This window comes from Staurois parvus, unplaced genomic scaffold (assembly GCF_062004578.1).
Source record: "Staurois parvus isolate SC_StPar_1 unplaced genomic scaffold, SC_StPar_1.0 ptg000596l, whole genome shotgun sequence".
Classification (NCBI taxonomy): Eukaryota; Metazoa; Chordata; class Amphibia; order Anura; family Ranidae; genus Staurois; species Staurois parvus.
Window position 1 is genome coordinate 2,122,239 of NW_028318392.1, and position 22,776 is coordinate 2,145,014.

At 40.2% G+C, this 22,776-nt stretch overlaps 1 protein-coding gene across 1 annotated transcript in view; it reads left to right on the forward strand.

The window, feature by feature from the left end:
• Positions 1-22,776, forward strand: part of PGM5 (phosphoglucomutase 5) — a 182,823-nt gene that overhangs the window by 67,500 nt on the left and 92,547 nt on the right. The window contains exons 5-6 of the mRNA XM_089692598.1: positions 9,002-9,192; positions 13,823-13,977. Coding sequence (XP_089548724.1) covers positions 9,002-9,192; positions 13,823-13,977 — 346 coding nt within the window. The remainder of the gene's footprint in view (positions 1-9,001; positions 9,193-13,822; positions 13,978-22,776) is intronic.

Here is a 22,776-nt window from a genome sequence, read left to right on the forward strand (position 1 = left end):
CTAGCGCAGGCTACCGTTCTGTTCTTGACCCCAATTTCTCGCTAAATCCTGAGCCATACGCCCTACCAGGTGAGGGTTGATACATCTCCCTCGCCGGCTGGGTGTAGTCCCTCTCTGTGCATGCCCTATCCTCGCCCTACCTCTCCATTCCCTGCACTTTTTAAGGTCTTCCGTACGGCGTGCCTCTTTTTTATTTTGGGTTTCGACCCACTGCGTTCCCCACACAGTAAGCTCGGAGAGCTTTTACTGACTCTTGCCGGCTGTTTTTACTGCCTCCTTTCTCTTTTCTGTTACCCCTTAACCCCCCCCCCATCTTCTCTTCCTTTCTCTTCTCCCCTTTTCTTATATATCTAGGTGGATTAGCTGGTCTACTCCTCCCGCTGGTAGTTCTGTTTTTTTTTCTTACCTGTATCTACTCTCCTCCTTTCCCCTTTCTTATTTTTCTTTTCTTTTCTTTTATTTTTCTTTCATTTATCTCTTTAAATTTTTTTTTTTCTCCCCCCCCCCCCCCTCAATCCTATTCCCATCCTTTTAGTACCCCGTGTTCCTTCTTTTTAGGTTGCTTTCACATACCTCTTTGGACATGTCTTCTCCCAAATCGTTGTCAGGACACTTATCACTAAAAGTTCTATCTCTTAATGTGAAGGGTTTGAACACGCCTGAAAAACGCTCCATTCTGCTCTCCTACTTATCTAAACAAAGAGCGGATATCGTTTTCCTTCAGGAAACGCATTTTAGACAGGATGTCATTCCCAAGCTCTTTAACTCACGTTGTCCGACAGTCTATCATGCCCCTAACCCTCATGCCAAATCAAAAGGTGTCGCCATCTTGATTGCAAAACATCTCCCTTTAACTATCACGGAGTCGCTCCCTGACTCAGAAGGTAGGTTCCTGTTTCTAAAAGGCACTTTTGCCAACAGACCCATTACACTGGCAAATTTATATGCGCCCAATACCAAGCAGGTTCCCTTCTTCCGCTCAATCTCCACCTCTCTTTCTTCTTTTCAGTCGGGTGTACTGATCTTGGGGGGAGACCTTAATGTCCCTTTATGCCCCTTACTGGATTCCTCCTCGGGCAGTTCATTTTTACCATACATATCCCTAAGACAGATCCGCACACAACTCCAGGATTTACAACTTCACGATTCTTGGCGAATCCTACACCCGAACGTTAAAGATTATACATTCTTTTCTCCTCCACACAATAAGTACTCCAGAATTGACTACATTTTTCTCTCGCAAGTGGATCTGCCATTTCTTCATGACACCTCCATTGAACCAATGGTCCTATCGGATCACCATCCCATAACCATGACGTTGCGTTTTCCTGAAAAACACTCCCGCTCTAAGATTTGGAGATTGGACGCCTCTCTTCTTTCCGACCCAACAAACGAAGCTGAGCTCCGCTCCCAATTGGTAGATTACTTCGCGACCAACCAGACTTCAGATACCTCCTCCTTGACGCAATGGGAGGCACATAAATGCGTAATTCGCGCGGTTCTCATAGCCATGGCTACGAAGCGTAAAAGGGAGAGACAAGCACATTTGCGTCCACTTATGGAGCGCATCCAGTTTTTGGAAAGAGTTCACAAACACAGTCAAGCGGCTTCTACCTTGACTGAACTCACAAACACTCGCACGCAGCTTTTGACCGAACTGGGCAAGGTGGCTAAACGTAGATATGTCTTGTCTCAAAAATTATTTTATGAGTTTGCGAACAAAAGCGGGAGATTCCTTGCCAGATCCCTTCAAGCGAAAAAGTCGAGCTTAACAATCCACAAAATCAGGGGTCCAGACGGTTCTTTTGCCACCACTAATGCTGACATTGCTTCTCATTTTGAGCAGTATTATAAGGCATTATATAACCTCCCTCCGGAACGTCCCCCACCTGAAACCAACAAACTCAGAGCTACGGTGATCTCGGACTTTCTTCATCTTTATAGCCCTTCTGCACTTTCTGAGACATCCGCCCTGGAACTGGAGCAAAATATCACGGCAGAGGAACTGTCGCGGGCCGTCAAACAAATGAAGTCTGGTAAAAGCCCGGGCCCTGATGGCCTGTCTGCGGTATATTACAAGGAGTTTTTAACCGTCTTGTCCAACCCTTTCCTCTCGGCTTTCAACACTTTCTCTTCACTCCCTGTGCCGTGTCATCTCCTTCTAGAAGCGCACATCACTGTCATACCCAAAGGAGATATGGATGCAACTTTGGTTTCCAATTACACTGTTCAACAAATTTTTATTTTTTGCCAGTTTTGGAAACAAAAGGATCCATTTCTTAATGAATTTCACATTCTGAGTTCAAATATAACAATGAAATTTGTCAATTGGCTCTAGTTTTTCTGTAAACGGAAAGTTTTCTACTATAGGCGTAATGACTACATAATGCACAATAATTATATAGATAGATGTCTTTCCACAAATATAAAGCAAGTGATATTGACTACATAACAAAGCCTAAATGGCATAATATATTGCATAGGATTACCAAGAAAAATTATAGCCATAAGCTAAGTTGAATCATTTTAATACTTAGGATTCTCACTAGTTTTGTCTTCAGTTTGTGCCGGTTTTGCTTCTCTTGGCTTTTCTCTTGTATTCGAGGAAAGGGCTATCTCTTACAACTGCACGTGACTACACGCTTCAGGTTCTTCCTCACTTGACTCAACCACGAAGGATTTTGGTGCTTTAGGAATTGGTAGCCCCTCTCCATGAGGAACTGGACGTATTGCCGATGGAATATTTGGATAGTGCACATATAACTTTTTCTTCTTATTTAGCCCTTTTACAATTGGAGGCACCATACAAAAGTAACAATTACTAACATGATCTGTTGGCTCTCTCCAAATCATTGGCACAGCGAAAGGCATAGATGCCTTTTTTCCATTCAACCATTGCTCCAGTGCCGTCCCACAAGAATTGCAGCATATATGTGGTGCCCAGCTCTTGTCCTGGTCTCCTATCTTGCAGCCAAAATACAAGTTGTAGGCTTTCTTAATCATTCCTGTTATCCTCCTTTTTTGTGAGATAAAAGTTATTTCACCGCAGATATAGCAGAAATTATCTGCTTTATTCACACAAGTTCAAGGCATTACTGAGTAGCCTATATAAGCATAAAACGAAATGTAAAGACGCTGTCGAACTACAATCAGCTACAGATACTGCAGCTTTTATGCAGTGAAGTGATGCAATTAAAGGCTAATATTGCATCATCTCAGTATACATGCAATTTTCTATTGGTCACCAGTATCAATTGCGCAATATGCAGCTGAAGTTGCATCATAATTTTGAATGGCTTACGTCATTAGATGGGTGAATATATCATGGAAACTAGAGCCAATCAACATTTTTTAGGGTCATTTTCGTTTTCAGCACCCCAAAATTATGTAAGATTAGCTAATTTTATGCCCAAAACTTTTTACCTGTTGAACAGTGTTATAGGCCCATCTCCCTTCTGAATGTAGACGTGAAACTTTATGCTAAAATTCTGGCCAACCGTCTCCTCCCCTTACTCCCTTCTTTGATTAACCTCGATCAAGTGGGTTTCATCCCTGGCAGGGAAGCGAGAGACAATACTATCAAGGCCCTCAACCTTATCCATTGGCTTCGCACATCAAAGAATCCTGGGTTCCTTCTCTCTTTGGACGCTGAGAAGGCCTTTGACAGAGTGTCCTGGGATTATTTGAGGGCAACCCTTCAGGCGATTGGTTTGAGAGAACACATGCTTAATTTCATCATGACCTTGTATTCTGGACCCATGGCACAGGTTCGGGTGAATGGCCATTTATCGAACCATTTCTCTCTCGGCAATGGCACGCGCCAGGGCTGCCCCCTTTCTCCTCTCCTCTTTGTGCTATCATTAGAGCCACTGCTGCGTAAACTCCGTTCCAACCCAGATATTAAGGGCGTTTCCGCACTGGCTCAAGAGTATAAACTCGCCGCCTATGCGGATGACATTTTGCTGTTTCTAACGGAACCTCGGACCACCTTGTTCAATTTGCTTAAAGATTTCTCACTTTTTCAATACATGTCGAACCTTAGAATCAACCATTCAAAGTCATATGCCCTCAATGTCACCCTCCCTTCTGATGTAGTCTCATTTTGCCAATCACAGTTCCCGTTTAGATGGGACAGTGAGACTCTCACTTACCTGGGCATTCAGCTTACGTGCGACCTCTCTGACCTTTACGTAAAAAACTTTATCCCAGCACTTAAATCCATTCAGGAAGATCTCACTAAATGGCATCGACCATGCTTTTCCTGGTTCGGCAAAGCTGCTATATTAAAAATGAACATTCTCCCCCGCCTCCTCTATTTATTTCAAACCTTACCTATCCAATTGCCACCCGCCTTTTTCGCTTCATGTAGGAGAATGTGCTCCTTCTTCCTTTGGAACCACAAGCGTCCGCGCATATCTTTCTGCCAATTGGTTCTCCCCAAATCCAGGGGTGGGATTGGGCTCCCAGACCTCAGGCAATATCATTGGGCCTGCCATCTTTGCAGAATTATAGATTGGAATATTCATTCGACTACCAAAGACTGGGTGCATCTCGAAAACTCCTTCTCTCCTTCTCCTATAGCTTCGATCCCGTGGCTCTTGACGAAACATACCCCCCAGGCCCTTCTCACTCATCCACTGATTGGTCCTACCTTGAGCATCTTCCGCTTGACATGCAAGTCGGCCTCCATCTCGGATGCCCCCAACCCTTTAACCTCCCTTTGCTTAAACCCGGACTTCCCTCCGGGTATGCACAAGGCCTTCCTGTCGGAACATTGGCCGTATGACCAGGTGAAAGCGGAACACTTTTTTCATAAAGGCCAATTGAAATCCTACTCCTCTTTGGCGAGCACCATAAAAGATCGTACCTTCCCCTTTTGGGCCTACCTTCAAATCAGGCATTTTCTCACATCCTCTGCTCACCGCCACAAATGGACTCGTCCTCTCACCCCCTTTGAATCAATTTGTTCTAAGGCTGAACCCCAGCGGCATCTAATCTCATCCATGTACCTCCTTCTCACCGGTGATGGGAATCCTAACTCGCTCCCCGCTTGCCGAGCTTGGAGGAGAGACCTTGATATAGATTTTTCTTCCTCAGATTGGGACCAAATTTTTACATACTCCCACAAATGTTCGCTGAATGTATCGACCCAAGAAAACGGATACAAGCTAGCTTCCCGTTGGTACATTACCCCTTCCAGAACTCATCGTTTTAACCCTTCTCTACCCAATAATTGTTGGAGATGTGGAGCACCTGATGGGTCCCTTCTCCATATTTGGTGGTCCTGTCCTATCGCCCTGCCCTTCTGGCAGGAAGTCCACCGTATAACCTCGTCAGTGTCCACTTTACCTCTCGATTTCTCCCCGGCCCAATTTCTCCTCCGCCATACACCGCTCCCCAAACGTCTATACTTCCGATCGTTAGCTATGCATATGATTAATGCTGCTAGACTCTGTCTTCCTGTGCTTTGGAGATCTACTCAACCCCCCTCAATAAAAGATTGGTTCACTCGTCTGGGAAGAATTGCAGAGATGGAGGAGCTGATTGCTTCCTCCCAAGATAACCCGACTAAATTCTCCCATACTAGGTCGTGTTGGATTCACTTCCGAACGACCCACGAATACCACTCCATCATGGGTCTTTCTACCTGACTCTGAGCCAGACCTGCGGCTTTGTATTACACTCTGTATTGTATTGACTCCTCGACCCTTGCTAGGCTGTCGATAACACTTTTCTATTATATCCCTTTCACTGATCAGGTAGTGAGACACTCCTTTTCCCTGGTGCCCGATTGTCTGCTTTATGTCTCTATCCCCTAGGGGATGAGCACACCAGCTCTGTCTTTGGAGCTTCCACCTATATGACATGTCTATCCATACCGCCCCCCCCCCTTAGTCTCCTTCCCCTTTGACCCTTACCCCCCCCCCCCCCTTTTTTTTTTTTTTTTTTCTACACTTTTTTTTCTTCCTTCTTTGGCTTTCCAGCTTCTCGCCATTTTTTATTTTTTCTTTTCTCCCGACTCCTTCCTCATTGTGCCCTGTACCTGCCATTACTGTCTTTGCTGTTTTTCACATCTTCTCCACTTCATTTTTCCCTTTTTTTTTCCTCTATACATACGTTTATTCTGCTGTCCATAGGCAACCTAATCTCACACCCGGATTACACTTGCACATGTGCCTCTCCCATTCCACGGAGTTATTTTCATATGCGTTGGCTACCTTTGAGTGGTACCTTTGCTGCTCCTCATGGATAACACAGAGCTTTCTATATTTTCGCAACTTCTTCCTTGCACCAGAAGCCCAGCACCTTTAGCTTTATCCCCTTCCCCCCTACTCTGCTACTCTACGATAAAAGATATCTGGGGGTGCAAATAAATGATCCTGCTCGTTTGGTGATATTTTGTATGCTATGTGGTGATTATGATTGGTGTTTGCCTTCTTTTTTTTTTTTTTTGCTGTGTTCTCGTGTTTTTTTTTTCCAAGTTCAACTTCATTATTGTTACAGGTGACACGAGATGGCTTTATTATTTTGTTCGCCTGCGTATTTCTTATTGTTTGGCATGTGCGATTTGTGTTTTACCGTGTTTTTCTTTGGCACATTGTATTACATTGTACAATTTATACCATTTATATGTTTTGAATTTTTCTCAATAAACTTTGTGGAACAAAAAAATTAAAAGTGAGCACAGCTCCACCTTATTTGCAAGCTTTTCTAGGTGAACAACCTCTACTCTGTAAGTAAACCCCTCTGTATTTACACGCAAAGCAATGTTTTCCATTTGATGACTGTTGTTAAAGTACTTGCCCTCTTATGCTATCTAAATTTTGTACGTGTTAGCATTATTACAAAACATTTTTACTGGGACATTTGTGTTTTATAAGGAAGAGAATGAGGCCCCGTAAACATGACGAGAATATCAGACGGATGATTGTTTTTTTTTTTGGGGGGGGGTTGCATGATAGTCTCATATCGAAAGTGAGAAGGTTACTAAAATTGCGAAAATTCTTGTATGACAGAATAAAAATTTGAAAGTGATGTAATGTATTGTATTGTAATGTGTTCTATTTTCGGACAAAAAGTGTACTGATTAAATGAAAATTGTACGATCTGGTATCGTACGAGAAAAATGTTCATGTTTTGTCCCTTGTCTAATAATTTTGGACAAAAGCTGTGTACTAACCATCAGATTATCTTATGATCACTTTGAAAGCGGTATTTTGCATACGATTTTCTGATCCTTTGTACTGAGCTTTAAGATCCATAGGCAATAAATGATTGGCGTCTGATCCTGAAGAAAGTGGATTAGGAATAATACTTCATAGATTGTTTGTGCAAAAAGCTTTTTAGTCTCACTGATTGTGTAATTTTTAACAAACAATAGAATTTAATTTCCTTGAGATAAGAGTGGGCAAAGGGAATTTCCTGACAAAAAGGGATAGGTTGGCAAAGGCTATTTTTTTTTTCTTTCTACAAAAGGCTTTTCAAAGATTCAAAACAAGTTCAGTTAAGAGTCAACAAAAGGAAAATAAATGACAATGGCCACACTGACATTAGATTATAATGCGTACAAATGAAAGATAATGGTTAAAATAATTCTCCAAATAGTAAAATAAAATAATTCTTTGTAAGTGATCATCTATTGGAAATAGATAGTGTAAACAGTCGTTCAGAGAACAGGGTGATTAATCCACAAGAAATCCTCTGCTGATCAGAAAACAATCAGAAACAGCTACCAACTACTTCAATCACCAGCCATACACACTACGCAAAAAAATGTAAAATTATTCTGAATAAATGAACAAATCGCTTACTTCAATAGATTAAGTAAATAATTTTGTTAAAGCTGGAGACTGATATTTTTTTAGGTGTGTGGGAGGGGGGATACATCTCCAAACACATTAGTGTATATAATGGCGTGTATCCTTTTACCTGCTTCTGGTAAAAATCATCCCTGCAATATCTCCTTCCCAGCCATGGGATACTGCCCTGAGCAGCTGCCTTCTGGTGCTGTGAAGGTTAACAGCAGCCACTGTTACTAAGAAATGTTGTCCTTTCCACCCACCCCCTTCTGCTCTCTTTTCCATTCTCATATTACTACTCTCTCACAATGTATCACTCTCTGAGCAGAGGAGATCCTGTCATTCAACTGCTGCTGCTCCATTCACAGAACGTTATACATTGTGGGAGTGTGGTAATATAAATTTTGTGAATGGGAGAGGGAGCAGATGGGTGGCACAACTTATTTCAGTAGCAGCATATACAGTCCTGTTGCAAATAACTTACACAGTTCAGCTACAGGTTGAAACTGTAAGGACATCAACTTGCACTTCATGTTTAATCTTTGAATGACATTTGGATGCTTTGAAACACTGCTGTCCTTGTATACCTTCTGACATACAGATATGATTGCCAGACAATGTTATGTGATATAACAGCAGCCATTGTCTTCCACCTGCAAGCCAAATTTGAACAAGGATAACATCACTATTCTCTAAATAAAATTATGTCACTACTCTACAAACCAAATATATGCAGTACTAGCATATCTCATACTTATTATAAAAATATTATATCACTTAATCATTGTAAAATTTCTCAGCAAATAAGAGTAACATATTTAGAATATATATTTTAGTAAATAATTACTATATCCTGTTTTTTGATAATTAGCTTGAACATATTACGTTACCCTTAATGGACTAAAGTTGCTGTGGGCACATCATCAGCATTCCCAAAAAAAGATTTAAAATATAAAGGTAAGGAAAAGAAGAGATGTATTTCACCCTACCTAGTGACTGCCAATAGAATGGTATTTTGCTGAAAGCCCTTGGCTATTAGAGCTTGGCTCCTGAGTGTCCATATACAAAAATAACAGATCTTGTTAGCTCAGTGGAATTGAATTCTGACACGTTATGGGTATTAAGCTTATGTGTTGAACTGTGCCACCAGCCGCTAAGCACTGTCTTAGTCAAGAATGTACATTGTGTCATCTTTCTTCCAGTAATGGGTCCATATGTCCGACGAATTTTGTGTGATGAATTAGGAGCACCTGCCAACTCTGCAGTCAACTGTGTCCCCCTTGAAGATTTTGGTGGGCAGTATCCTGACCCTAACTTAACATATGCCACTGGGCTTCTGGAGGTTATGAAGGGAGGGGAACATGGATTTGGAGCTGCATTTGATGCTGACGGAGTAAGTATTTCATGCATTCAGAGCTTGCTGCTATCTCAGCCAGCATTTTGTGTTGCTGGGACCACAGTTAGTTTCTGACATCACTACACTATTCTGGGATACATAGTAATTGCATAGTCTGGGGGAACTTCCTATATTGAAAGGCCTCCTTCACATCCTTATTAAATGTAATATATTTTTCTTTCTTTATCTATTTTTCTTTATCTATCTTTCTATCTATCTATCTATCTATCTATAACTAGTGTGTAGTGTTGCGCTGCTCCAAAAACATAAGCATGAAAACCATAACAAAAAATCCAAAACCACATATGTGAAACGTAAACTTAAAAGTCCAAAAGGAAGAAAATGAAGGAAAAAACAACTCTTCAGCAAATCTTGATGGAAAAAAAACACGTTTCTACTGGAGAGCGAGCCCACAATCTGTAAGTCTTCAAATAGTAAACACCATCACGGTGAACATATGATATGGGTGGACCCTCACCTTCATGTATGGACCCGTATAAGGAACAGGTCTAACAGGCATCTCCCCTCCCAGCGGGGATAAAATAAAGATCTCTCTTCTATGAATAATCCTCCCCTCATGTATGCTCACTGTATCCTCCAAAGGGACCTTTTAGTAGTATAACTGGCTCTATAGGTGGAACTCAACAACCATATAAAGCAACCATAGTGCAGCACGTATGTTGAAACTCATTAAAAATTAATTGAAATCATATTCACATGGTAACAGTAATAAAACTGCAGTATAAAAGTAGTGGTAAAGCTGTAACAATACACTGAGCTGTGTCTCCTACTATGCTGATGGCGTTCCGGCTCTAGCGTCACCTGGCTCCTCCCCTAATGTATCGTCACGCACCACGTGACTTCATCCTCCTCTGATCGCGCACTAAAAAAACTCACATTTTGATTTGGCCCCTATAGTGTCTAGGGAGTTTGACCACCAAGCTGCCAGACAGTGGTTTCTGTATATGAAAAGAGGCTGGCTTAGCTTTGGAAAGGGGTGTTTCAGTGGTAACCAGTGCAGCCAAGGACATAGAAGGCAAATCCAATTATATATATATATATATATATATATATATATACACACTATATGATTAAAAGTTTGTGGACACCTGATAATCTCACATACTACAGTATATGGCAAAAATTATATGACATCCCCTCTTAATTATTGAGTGCAAGTCTTTCCAATGAAGGTTCTTGTTAATGTTACAGCATACAAAGAAATATTAAACAACTGGGTGCTTCCAACCTTGTGATGATAGTTTTAGGATGTGACTGTGCCGAAAGGTCAGGTCCAAAATGATATGGGTTGATGAGCTTGGAGTGGAGGAACCTGAGTTGCCTTCACAGAGCCTTGACCTCAACCCTATTGAAAATCTTTGGGATATACTCTATTGCATGCCAGACCTTCTCATTCAACATCAGTACTAGACCTCACAAGTGCTCTTTTTACTAAATGGGTCAAATTCCCACAGACACACTTTCCAGTGGAACCTGTTATAGCCTCAAAGTGTTATTCAGTTGTATATCAATGCCCATGGTTTTGGAATGGCATATTTAACAAACTCGTATATTGTAGGTGTGATGGTCAGGTGTCCAAAAACTTTTGATTACATATATATATATATATATATATATATATATATATATATTTGTGTCGGAAGTTCCAAAGTTCAACTTTAATTATGAGGAAGAGTATAGTGGTGTAGATAAAGATTCCTATTGTGGAGCTGACTGATGCAGGTGCCAGATTCTAAGCGTTTAGTGCTTATGACAGAAGGCCAACAACTATTCTCCAAATGGAAGATTAAAGGATAAGTAGCACATGAAAAGAAGCCATGTACAGGATAAAAGTTTTGCATTCTTAAAACTCTGGGTGTGCACAGTTTAACTTGGGGGAGAGAAGAAAAGATGTATTGGAGAAAGTATGAATTCCAGCTTGTATGTGGCAAGGAGGACAAATAAGAAAGCTGAAAAGCACATCACATTTGGGAGTTCCTGGGTACTGCACTGTTTTTACACTCCTAAATTGAATACAGAAAGGGAACAATTACAGCAGAAATGTCAAGTCTTTGCTTAAGGTTAACAAAAACAGGAAACACTCCTGTAGTGGCATTTCATGTTCTTCTTGGATCTATTGTACTAAGAAACACCAATTAATGCAAGTATTCATTTAAAATATTTATATGCATTTTAAAGTAGTTAGTATGTGTACGTGGATTTTGTCTTGTTATTTACCATGCTTGCAAATAATAAAAGTTCCCAAACACACACCTTAGCAAAGAAGAACTGTCTAATGTTCAAATTTTAAGAGAGGTCTTAGATGCATACAATTGTAAATATAATTGGACACTGCATTGTTGCATCAAGGAACTGGTATAACATGGAGTTCTACTCAATGGCAGTCTTACTGAAAGCAATTAGAGCAATAAGAGATGGACTTATGTAAGCACAAACCTAATTAAAAACAAACGTACCTGGGAGCTACCCCAATACTGCCTATAGTGCACACTACATAGAAAGCTCACATTTAGCAAAATGCAAATGAATACTTTGCCCATGCATGAACCACACTGGGTGTAGTAAAGGTAATGTATAACAGGACTAAAGATGTAATCAAGTATTGATAAAGACCTAATCAAGTTAAAGAAAATGGAAAAGGACCAAATAAGAGAGAGACTGACTACTTTAAATGGTTTAAACTGACTGCAGTACAATATACAGCACAAGTATTGAACCTCCATATTTAATAATGTTTTTCATAGTTATTAGATATCTCAGAATTAAAAAAGGATATGGATAAGTGAGTTAATGAGTTAGATTACTCATGTGGCAAACAATAACTTTAGTTGGACTTGAGGACAATAGTTTGTAAAAATGATGTATGAAAAATTGTTCTTTTACAAATTTTTGCCAAAATTTTGTATTTTCAAAATACACGTGATGATGCTTTGTATTATTGAAGTGGTGCTTCTAGGTACAGGAATTTTGCAAGTGTTCTGTGTACGATCATTCCATTATCTAAAAACAACTGAAGAGATATTGGGTTCAACATAAAACAGCTAAAATAAAAAAAATTGCAGCTCACACTTTCTGTTTAGGAAGCGTTGAATAACTGTAATCTTTATTAATCATGGATTTTTCTTTCTGTGTTCTGATAACTTCTTAAATAAATAAAAAAAATGGTTTTCAAAGTAAAATATCTAACTCCACAATTTTTTAGATGATGTTTGCATCAAAAAGATTTTTGGCACAAACAATATTTTTTAGAGCAGCAAACGTTTAACTCACAATTATCCAAATACTCAGGATGCTCACCTATGTCTATGGGTAGCCTTTAAAGCAGTGCTCCATTCAAAATGTAAAAAAATAAAAGTCAGCAGCTACAAAACTGTAGCTGCTGACTTTTAAGAAATAGACACTCACCTGTCACTCGATCCAGCAGTGTCCTCACCGCAACTGGTTTCACCATCTGTCCTCTCACGCTGCCATCATAAGTGTGCGCCTTGTGAATGGTCCTTTAGTCTTCTGGGACCTGTCACATTTCCTGGATGACTACGGGGAAGGAGAACAACTTGCACTTCTGATCGCCTAGGCAATTGCAGCGGAAGTCGTAACGGGTAACTGTCAAAATCGGGCCTTAAAGTGGAACTTCTCCTTTGGATGGAGCTCCACTTTAACCTTACATAAAGTGGAGAGAATGTGGCCTAGGAAAAAACATCTTGCAAGAAATTTGAGGCAGTAGTGGGAATTTGCCCTATACATTTTCATCCATCAACCTAACCCTGATATACGAATCTATGAAGTTAAATCCACACAGGACGTTTTTTTTAACTCTCCTAGAAGCCTTCCCTCTGGCAGCAGCGTTTTTGCAGAAAAAAACGCCTGAAGCTTGAAAAAGTGTCTAACGCTTTTACAAGTGTTAGGTGCTTTTACAGGCATCAGGTGCCTGAGGGTTAATGCATTTAATTTGCCAGAATAATAATTTTGTCTGGCCATTGAAATGAATTAATGCTCAAGTGCTAAATGCGCCTAGCGTTAACACAAGTGTAGACGTGTTTAGACACGTTTACATGTGTCAATCGTTTTTTCTGCCAAAATACTGCTGCTCCAGGACGTACTGCCAGTGGGCTTTTTTTTCCTGCCTCTAAAAGCTGCTGAAAGTTTATGTGTGCATGGACACAAAGGCTAACATGGCGGGGTGTTTGGAAGCAGGGAAAAAAATGCCTGACGCCCCTAAAAGCTGCAGTAAAACATTTCCTGCATGCATGAAGCCTAAGAGGGAGTCTTGAGTGACCAAAACTATTTATCAGAATCTACTCTTCCCATACAAGCTTATTTATGATCCAAGAAAAATAATACCAAAAAAGGATGCGAAGGATGATAAAGCAGGATAAGTGGCAACAACAATGTTAGTTTGGGTTATCAGTAGGATTAAGATTATATTTATTTTCAGGCTAATGAACAGATAGTGGGTTAGCTGTAAAAGTAGTCTTTATTTAGACGTGAAAGTACTGAATGTACATATATTGGTAGTACATTTATTTGAAAGTTGATGCAATGCTGGTTAATAGCTAACAAATCATTATTACATTGCTTTAAAGAATTTCATTTATACATGTTTCAGGACAGATACATGATTTTAGGACAAAATGGATTCTTCGTGAACCCTTCTGATTCCTTAGCAGTAATTGCTGCCAACCTCTCCTGTATACCCTACTTTCGGCAAATGGGAGTTCGAGGTTTTGGGAGAAGTATGCCAACAAGTACAGCCATAGACAGGTTGGTAACCAATGCATATTGTTACAGAGATGACAAAAAAGACATATGTATTACCACAGAAGTTGCAATTATATTTATGGTTAAAAAAAGTTGCACTGTTTTGTTAACATGTACACTAATACTAATGTGGGCATCTTTATATGACCAGTGCAATTTATTATATAAAGAGTTTATTAGTATAGTATTAAGTTCTTTTAGAACAGTAGCAGAAATGTCAACATTTGTCCTGGTGCCTATGTGTCATCTAGATGATTAAAGTATACCTGTAATGAGAGAAATCTGCACACTTAATCTCTATGCTTATGCCCTTTCTGGGTGACACCTATCAGAGTGACTCCTAATCTGGGCAGACTTCCTATGATTTTGTCCTGGAACAATAAAGTTTGGTGAAGGATGATGTTATTGGAGTAAGGGAGTAAGGCCAGTTTGTTTGTTACAGGTTTTCTTTAGACAAAACTATCAACAAAAAACTAAATACATAACATAAAAAATCTAGCAACAAAAATGATCACATAGGGTAAAATTGTCTGGAATAAAGAACTTGTAAAAATATAATTCATGTTTTTTTTTTAAATTTAGTAGTATACAAACAGTACATGGTAAAAGGTACGAGCTGTCCATCAGTATGATTTCACCAAAGAGCTGGACATAGACTCTTGAATTGTAAAGGGTACTAGTAGTGATCTCTACTAGCCGAGAACAATGCCCCCAGTCTCTCAAAATTAACTGCAGCATGTCTCCAGTCTCCAGCCTTTAGCTCATCTGCAGTCTCTGTCCATTATTTCCTCTAGTGTGTTTGCAGTCTCTGTCTGTATTCTCTAACATAAATATGAGGGGAGGGTAAATAGCTCTTTAGGAGAACCAATTCCCAGTTTCAAAGAAATTCCCCTAAAGGGGACAAAAGCCCCCAAAAATCAATAAATCACCTTGACCTTGATAATTATCAACTGACTTTGATCACATGGGTTATTCTGGTGCTGAATGTGTCGTTTTGTTGGATTACCACTTTTATACATTCAGATGATATATGGTATATCTACATTTTGTGTCATGAGGCCTCTCCTAGCTCTTTGACCTACATATTGTTGCTCTATTTATTCAACAGGACATGTGTGTTCCTTCAATACTAGCAGATTGCTGTGTATCATAATATAGCTTCATTATATAGATTTAACTACATATGGAGGTCTAAGTGCTGATCCATTTGGGGTCATTTGGCCCAATATACAGTATATGTGCTGCACAAGGAGTGATACAGGATTGTGATTATTTTGACATTCATATTTCCATGTCTATGTGTGGCTATTTCACTGATTATCACTCAATATCTTGGAGTGTGTCTCTATGGGTGCATTATCTATGCATATAGTGATGTGCATAACAGAAGAGGTCCATCTTGCTTAACCTTGTTCTGTGAGACGCAAAATGCACCAGTTGAAGGAATATTACCGTATGTAGGCCTGGTTGATCTGTTCATTACTGTGACCCAATCTTTCATCCTGGGACTGACATATATGCAATGTCTAGCTCTACTGGGGCTCCAGCATTCATTAGGCCAATTTACTCTAGGCGTTGTCTGAGTCTGATTAATTCTTATTCCACATTATCTCATTATGTTGTTTCAATGCACTTTTATATTGGTATTCTCTATGATCTTCTTTGGATAGGAACGTATGTCTAGTCCATTTTTCTTTTGGGGTTTGTGATTTTTGTGTTCAACAATACTTTTTACGTTGAATATTTCTATAGGTTATTGTTTTTTTTTTCTTATTGTTATATACCATTTTGATTATAGTTCTTGTTTGCCTATTGTTTGTTTGTTAGTTTAAAGTTCTTTTCAACAGTTCTTACAGGGGATATGATTGTTTTAATTATTTTTATTTAGGGAATATGGTTTAGGATTGTAGTTATGTTAGTAAAGATATATATTTTTAACTTTCTTTTTTCTTTTTGCCTATTGCCTAGAGTTTGACTTTTGATGTTTGTTTTTAGGGACACGTAAAGCTCTTTTATACCTTTCATATTTTCTAGCATTACATATACTGAATATTATGTGTGGTTCTTTAGTGATGTCAGAGGCCACAACTGTGATCCCTTATGCTTTGTAAGTTAATAACTATAGCTCTACAGTTTTGATTTACTAAAGGAATAATTTTCAATTGCTGAAATGAGCCCCAATATGTGTGTTGGGGAACTAGTATGTTTTAAAATTCCAATGCACAAGATTGGGTATTTGTAATAAACAGAGGATCATTTCACAAAAAAGAAAAAATATGGCTCAATTTCAGGGTATGTTTTTATTTATTTATTTATTTATCTTTTGCTTCTACTTACGGCATAAATATCCTTTATGTTAAAGGATAGAGAAGGAATCGTAAAATGCCTTGCACATTTTTATCTCCAGTACCTCATGAGAAAATGTTGTGTTATAGGTTTTAACGCCCACAATAATGCAATGCATGTCAACACATGTTACACATGTTGACACATTGCAGGGCCATTCATTTTGAACATCATCCCAATGCACCATGGCGATGTATTTACATTACAACTCACAGCACCATAATGTGTTGAGGCAATTTTGTGACAGATCTCTCCCTGTCCCTTTGTTAACTGGTGTATGGATATTGAACTTTACAATCCAGCATCATAAAAAAGCTCATATTTCCTCCCCTGTGGGTGGTTAAGGGTGGTGTGAGAATGTGAATTGTTTTACGGACTAAGAACAAGAGATTCCTGTGGAAGTTTGAGAGCAATTGACTTTATTAAATTGTGGACTGTGTGGATGTGGACTGTCAAATCTGGACCAGGGCCAATTTTTAAAGGCATGGGGATAAAAATATAATTTGGTTTGGTAACAGGATTATGCAGCATGTATAGTGGAGCTTTTTGAATGGGTGGAAAAACAGTAGTCCTTCATTTAGATGTTAAAGTCTCTCTCTGTGTGGATGCTTATATACAGTGTTTATGCAGATGTGGCTTTATTTATTTTTTATTTTTGATAGACTACAAGAAATCAATTTACAATGTTGTATTAAAGAATACACCAGGATAACAAATGCAGTCACAAAGTATAGACATATACAATTGTCACTGTTTACGTCAAAGCTAAAAAATGCCTGCATTAAAAAAAGGACCAATGAACACATTCAGTGAGGTATAACAGATGTTGTTCTTTTGCTAATGGTCACAATAAAGTGGTATTAAAGTGTAATTAGATCCAGGTTATGACAAACTCTCATTACAAGCAATTTAACATACTCACAAAGCCACTAAAGAATTTGTTTTGTGTAATATACCTGGTTTATACTGCCTTCAGCTGTATCTCCTATCTTCTTTATGTCCTCATTGCAGCCTGAAATTGTATAGACCAGCTGGTGTCCTCTACTGAGCATGCTTTAATTTCAGCTCCCTTCTAAGCTCTTAATTTCCTCCTTTTTCTTATCTGTGCTGCCCACATGACTATACATGTGGGTGTATACACAATAGTAAATGATACTCCCCTCCCTCCCACCCTCCTTCTCCATGTCATCCTTGCTAAACACTATGGGGGTGGGACATAGCATGCTGATTGATTACATTCGATAAGAAACTCGCAAAACAGCTTACATTTAATATAAATCAGTATTAATTACTATATATCAAATGTAATTGCTAATAACAGTAAAGTAAAAACAAGATGGAGATGCCATCTGAACAAAATGAAAGCTTGAAAGCTAGTGCCAATCATTTTTTACTTCCCCTACATCATATTAATGCAAAAAAATTACACAATTGATGTTCAATAAAGAGTTATAGGGAGCAGTTTTTTGATATTTATAATTTAATTTAAATTACTCTTCTGAAACAGTTTTTTTTTTTGTCGAATGGCACAGCACCAATCAGGGCTGTGTTGACACAGACAGTAGAGAGCATACATTAGCAGAGTAATAAAAGATCCTCCCAAGGATCTTTCCCGGCAGATGCCAAAGAACAGGGAAAGGTCTTGTGACCACACAACAGCGCTACAGAAATAAGGTACTTAGAAGATTAAAAAAAATACAGTGACATGATATATTTGATTTATGTGAATGAATTATGGCAATTAACTCTTCTCTGTTTAGTATCACTTTAAACCCAAAAGCAAACATTTGTTATATTGCAGCTTATCAATTCTTAGATGTGATGGCTGCATTAGTTTTCTTTTTGAGGTGTTCTTTCCTTTATTTTCACCTGGTGATCTGGCAGCAAGTCTGTTGCTTTTTCAATAGAAAAAGATGCACTGAAAATGTAGTAGTTAGAGGGTTGAGACAAACCATTTACCACTGACAGAGGTGCTTACACTCAGATTTTATTTATATAGATAAAATATTTATCCCAAAAGGAAAAAAAACTGTTGCTGTAACTCCTTGTATACCTGCAGTGTGAGTTGGAGTTTGACTTCAATCTGTTAGTGTACCTAAATCTTCTAGTGCATCTAAGACTCCCCTCCCCCTAGACCGGGGGGTAGGCAACCTTAAAGAGGTGGAGATCTACCTGAACAACATGGGAGAAGTCAAAGATCACCGGCACAGTGTCACCTCCTCACACTTGATTTAAACCTATAATTGCTGTACTACTGTGTTGCAGTCATGTACATAAATCATGCACAGAAATCATGGGTTTAAATCAAGTGGCGAGGATGCAAAATATTGCCTCCTCACCAGCTGTCAAACACAATTGGATCTCTTTTCAGTGGAGCAGCAGTGCCTGCTACACTTGTGAATGAGCTTTTAATTGCATTCGGCAGCGGCACCCTAAGGGCTCGTTCACATGTAAAGTTGATGGGTGGTAAAACCCTGCTTTTGAGTCATAATTTTACCACCCCCAATCCCTACTCCCTTTAGCTGGTGAGCAAGCAACCAAATGTATACACATGCCGCAGCAGGAATTAAACCCCCTGTTGTTTTTGTTGTGTGCTACACCTGACAATTGCAATCCATTCAAATAAATGGAGCCACTCTGCAAGCTCTCTGCAGCTGCATGCTTTTGTGGGGTCCAAGGGGTTAAAGCAGGTGGTGAGAAAGCAATACAACACTGCCTGCTTTAACCCCTTGTTTGCTGTACTGCACAAGGTTGCAGGGCACTTGCAGAGCGGCCTTATTCACTTGAATGGGTTATACGTGGCAGGTGCTACACCCACCAACCATGTCAGGGCGTATAACTCCTGCTGTGGCTACGACATGTGTGCACCCTTGGCCACTGCAGCTAAAGGGGGTGCGGTTGAGACGAGGGTGGTAAAAGCGCATCTTAACCATGGGGTTTCACCACCAACCAAACTGCAAATGTAAATGAACCCTTACTGTTCTAAGCCCCCTAAAAAGCTGATATGCTGCGGTTTCCCTGCACTGAAGATGAAGCGAAGTGCATCTGTGACTTTTCAGGGTTAGCTGCGCTTTGCCATACACTTCTATTCTTCTAGCAATATGCTGGGTATAATAGTATGGGGCTGCGTTCACACTGATGTGCTGCGGTTTACCCACACTGCACGGGTGCAGTGCAGTGTACCTGCAGCTTTCCTGTGGGTTTGCTGTGCTTAGCTATGGACTTCTTTTCTATTATAATATCTATTCTATTTATATATATATATATATATATATATATATATATACACCTGTATATATTGCACCAAACGTCCTGCATTCAGGAGTTTTGGTGCGATTTCAGTAAGTGCACCGCACCTGCTGGATATAAGAGAAGTCTAAAGCTAAGTACAGCAAACCCACAGGAAAGCTGCAAGTACACTGCATTGCACCTGCAGTGTTGGTAAACCACAGCACATCAGTTTGAAAGCAGCCCCATACTATTATGCCGATTGCTTTCACACTGACCTGAAGATCTCTTCTTTTTTAACTGCTGCTGGCACCACTCTGGAGACCGCTAGCCAGGATGAGAGGTGAGGTGCAATTGGCATCACTCCACATGAGACAGGAGGCAGCATTACAGAGGAGACATCGGCTTATGTGGCTCTTGCTCCCTTCTACAGGACCAACTTTACAAGTAGTCCCTCTGTATTACACTCTGATTCTCTGTGATGGCAGGTCAGCAAGCCTAGACCATGATCTCCAAGTCACCTGGCCGCGATCTACAGGTAGATCGCAATCTACTGGTTGCTGACCCCCACCCTAGACTGACAATGCTGCTGTCCAAAGGTGCCCCAGTGCTCCTTCATCCGGAGTACAGGCACTTTAAGGCCTTATGCTTACTGGGCATTTGCCCAGCTCTTCTGAACATCTTTCTTTTGGCAGGAAAAAAGCAGCATTAAAAATGCACCTGAAGCCGCATTTAGACACGTTCAGCCACGTCAAGTGTTTGGGTGTTCAATCACTTCATTGGCCAAAATATTAATTTATGTAGAAAAATGAAAGAAGTCACAACGGTCCTGTTCTCAGCTCGTATTCGCTACAAATGGGGCTTTCCCTTTAAGTTGATTGTTCCACATAATGGGAGCACATATATAGCTACATCTCCTTCTGAAGGTAGAGCAATCTTGGCCAAACTGGGCCTAGCGGATGCCCCATCACCTCAACGTCCACCCTCCACCCCTCGTGTCTCTCCCATTTGGCATACCCCATCTCCACGCAGAGATAGAAGGAGAGTCAGACAGGATCCGGGTTGATAGGTCCATTTTCACTTGCCTATTACCTATTGTTTGACAGTCCTTGGTCTTGCCTATTGTCTTTTATGACTTTACCGAGAATTGAGACACAGGGATTTTGTTTCTTACATCTTACGCTGTCAGGATGTGTATTTCTATGGTTACTGCTATGTTAATTTTATAATCCTGAGTAATATATGTGTGCCTTGCATTGATAGCTGGACGAGTTAAGGTATAACAAGGGTCTTTGGTCCCTCTTAATTGCGCCCATTGGTTTATGGTTCCACAACTCTTTGACACGTTACCCCACCCTGCCTCCTGACATGGCCGGAAGTGTCGCTGCCCGATTGAGGGGTGGCAGTTCCGTTTTCCATGTTTTAGGGAGACAGGGTTTGGGCCCATTTGGCCCCTTAATATTTGAACTTTTTGTTTTATCAGGTATGACAAATTTTCAGCCTGATCCATGTTCTTTAGTTACCTTATTTGTAGGAGCTCTTCAAATCTCCTCTCTATTGTTTTTTGTCTTCTCTTTTTTCAACACTTTAGTGCATGAGGATTGTGTTGTGTCGGTCTATGGACATCATGGCCCCCATCTTGGGGCCGGGGGGTCCCCTGGGTTGGTTCTGCCACCTGTACGTCTGTTTGCTATAGACCTGCGGATCTCTATGTCTAGCCAATTAATTTTAGGGGATATCTTTGTAATGTATACTTTTATGATGATAGTAATAAGCTCTGTTTACTATGGTAATTCAATGTATTTCGCATAATGTCCAGGGTTTCAATTCGCCAAACAAGCGCAAAACGGCCTTTCTTCAATATAAACGACTGGGAGCCAAGATTATCTTATTACAGGAAACACATTTTGCAGCTGCAAAACACCCGACATATTTTCATAGATCTTATAGGCAGGGGTATTATACCCTGCATTCCTCCAAGAGTAGGGGCGTAGCCATCTTTCTACATAATTCATTCCCCTTTGAGGTTCAACATGTGTATCGTGATCCGGACAGTAGGTTTATCATTCTTAAAGGCACCCTTTCAGGTCGAGAACTTACTATTGCTAATGTATATGCACCGAATTCAGCTCAAGCTACCTTTTTTTCAAAATTTTTTGGTACTCTGGATAGGTTTTTGTCCCCTCATCTCTTGGTGGGTGGGGATTTTAATCTGGTGGCAAATCCTCTTTTGGACCGTAGTTCCCCCTCGCATTCTTCCCAGGCTTTTCCAAAATCCCTTACTAAGAAATTAGATACCCTCCAGTTGGTGGATGCCTGGAGAGCGCACAACACCGGAGCCAGGGATTACACATTTTATTCCCATCCACATGACTCTTATGCTAGATTAGACTATATATATTGTACCCCAATTTTACTAGCTAATTCTAAGGTAGCTTGCATTCATTTGAGCCCCTGGTCGGATCACAGTATTGTGGCCTTATCTATCACATTTGTGGGATTGGCACCTACTCCTTTCTCTTGGAGACTTAATGATTCTATGCTAACCGATATCGACTCTCGCCAGGAAGTGGTTACATCTATTCAGGAATATTTTCAATCTAATTTAACCCCTGATATTTCCCCAGCCACACTCTGGGTAGCCCACAAGGCGGTCCTACGAGGCCGACTTATCTCCATGGCCTCATCCAGAAATAGAAAACGTTGGCAGCAAATACTACTTCTAACCCGAGAATTAGAAGCACACTATAGAAGCCATGTCGCTAATCCATCTCTGCTTAATAAACAGCTACTGTCCCAAAAGCGCTTGGAACTGAATGCCCTGCTTTCCCAAAAAACTGAAAAGGCCCTTCGCTGGTCGAAGGCCTCATTCCTATTACATAGTAACTCGGCATCTACCATGTTCGCAAGGAAGTTGAACCACTCTCTGCGCCCCCCACATGTGTATAAATTACGCACAAATTCGGGTGCTATCTCATCTCTACCTCAGGAAGTCTTGGGTATTTTCGAACATTTTTATTCAAAACTACTAGCTCCTCCGCAGTCGGATTCTGTCCCTCTGTCGGACTCTTGGCTGGACTCTATACCCCTCCCTGCCCTTACACCCTCTCAGATTGTCACTCTTAATGCCCCCTGTACTTTAGAGGAAATAACATGTGCGATAGGCGCGCTCAAGCGCTCTACTGCGCCGGGTCCTGACGGATTTACCGCTAGCTATTATAAACATTT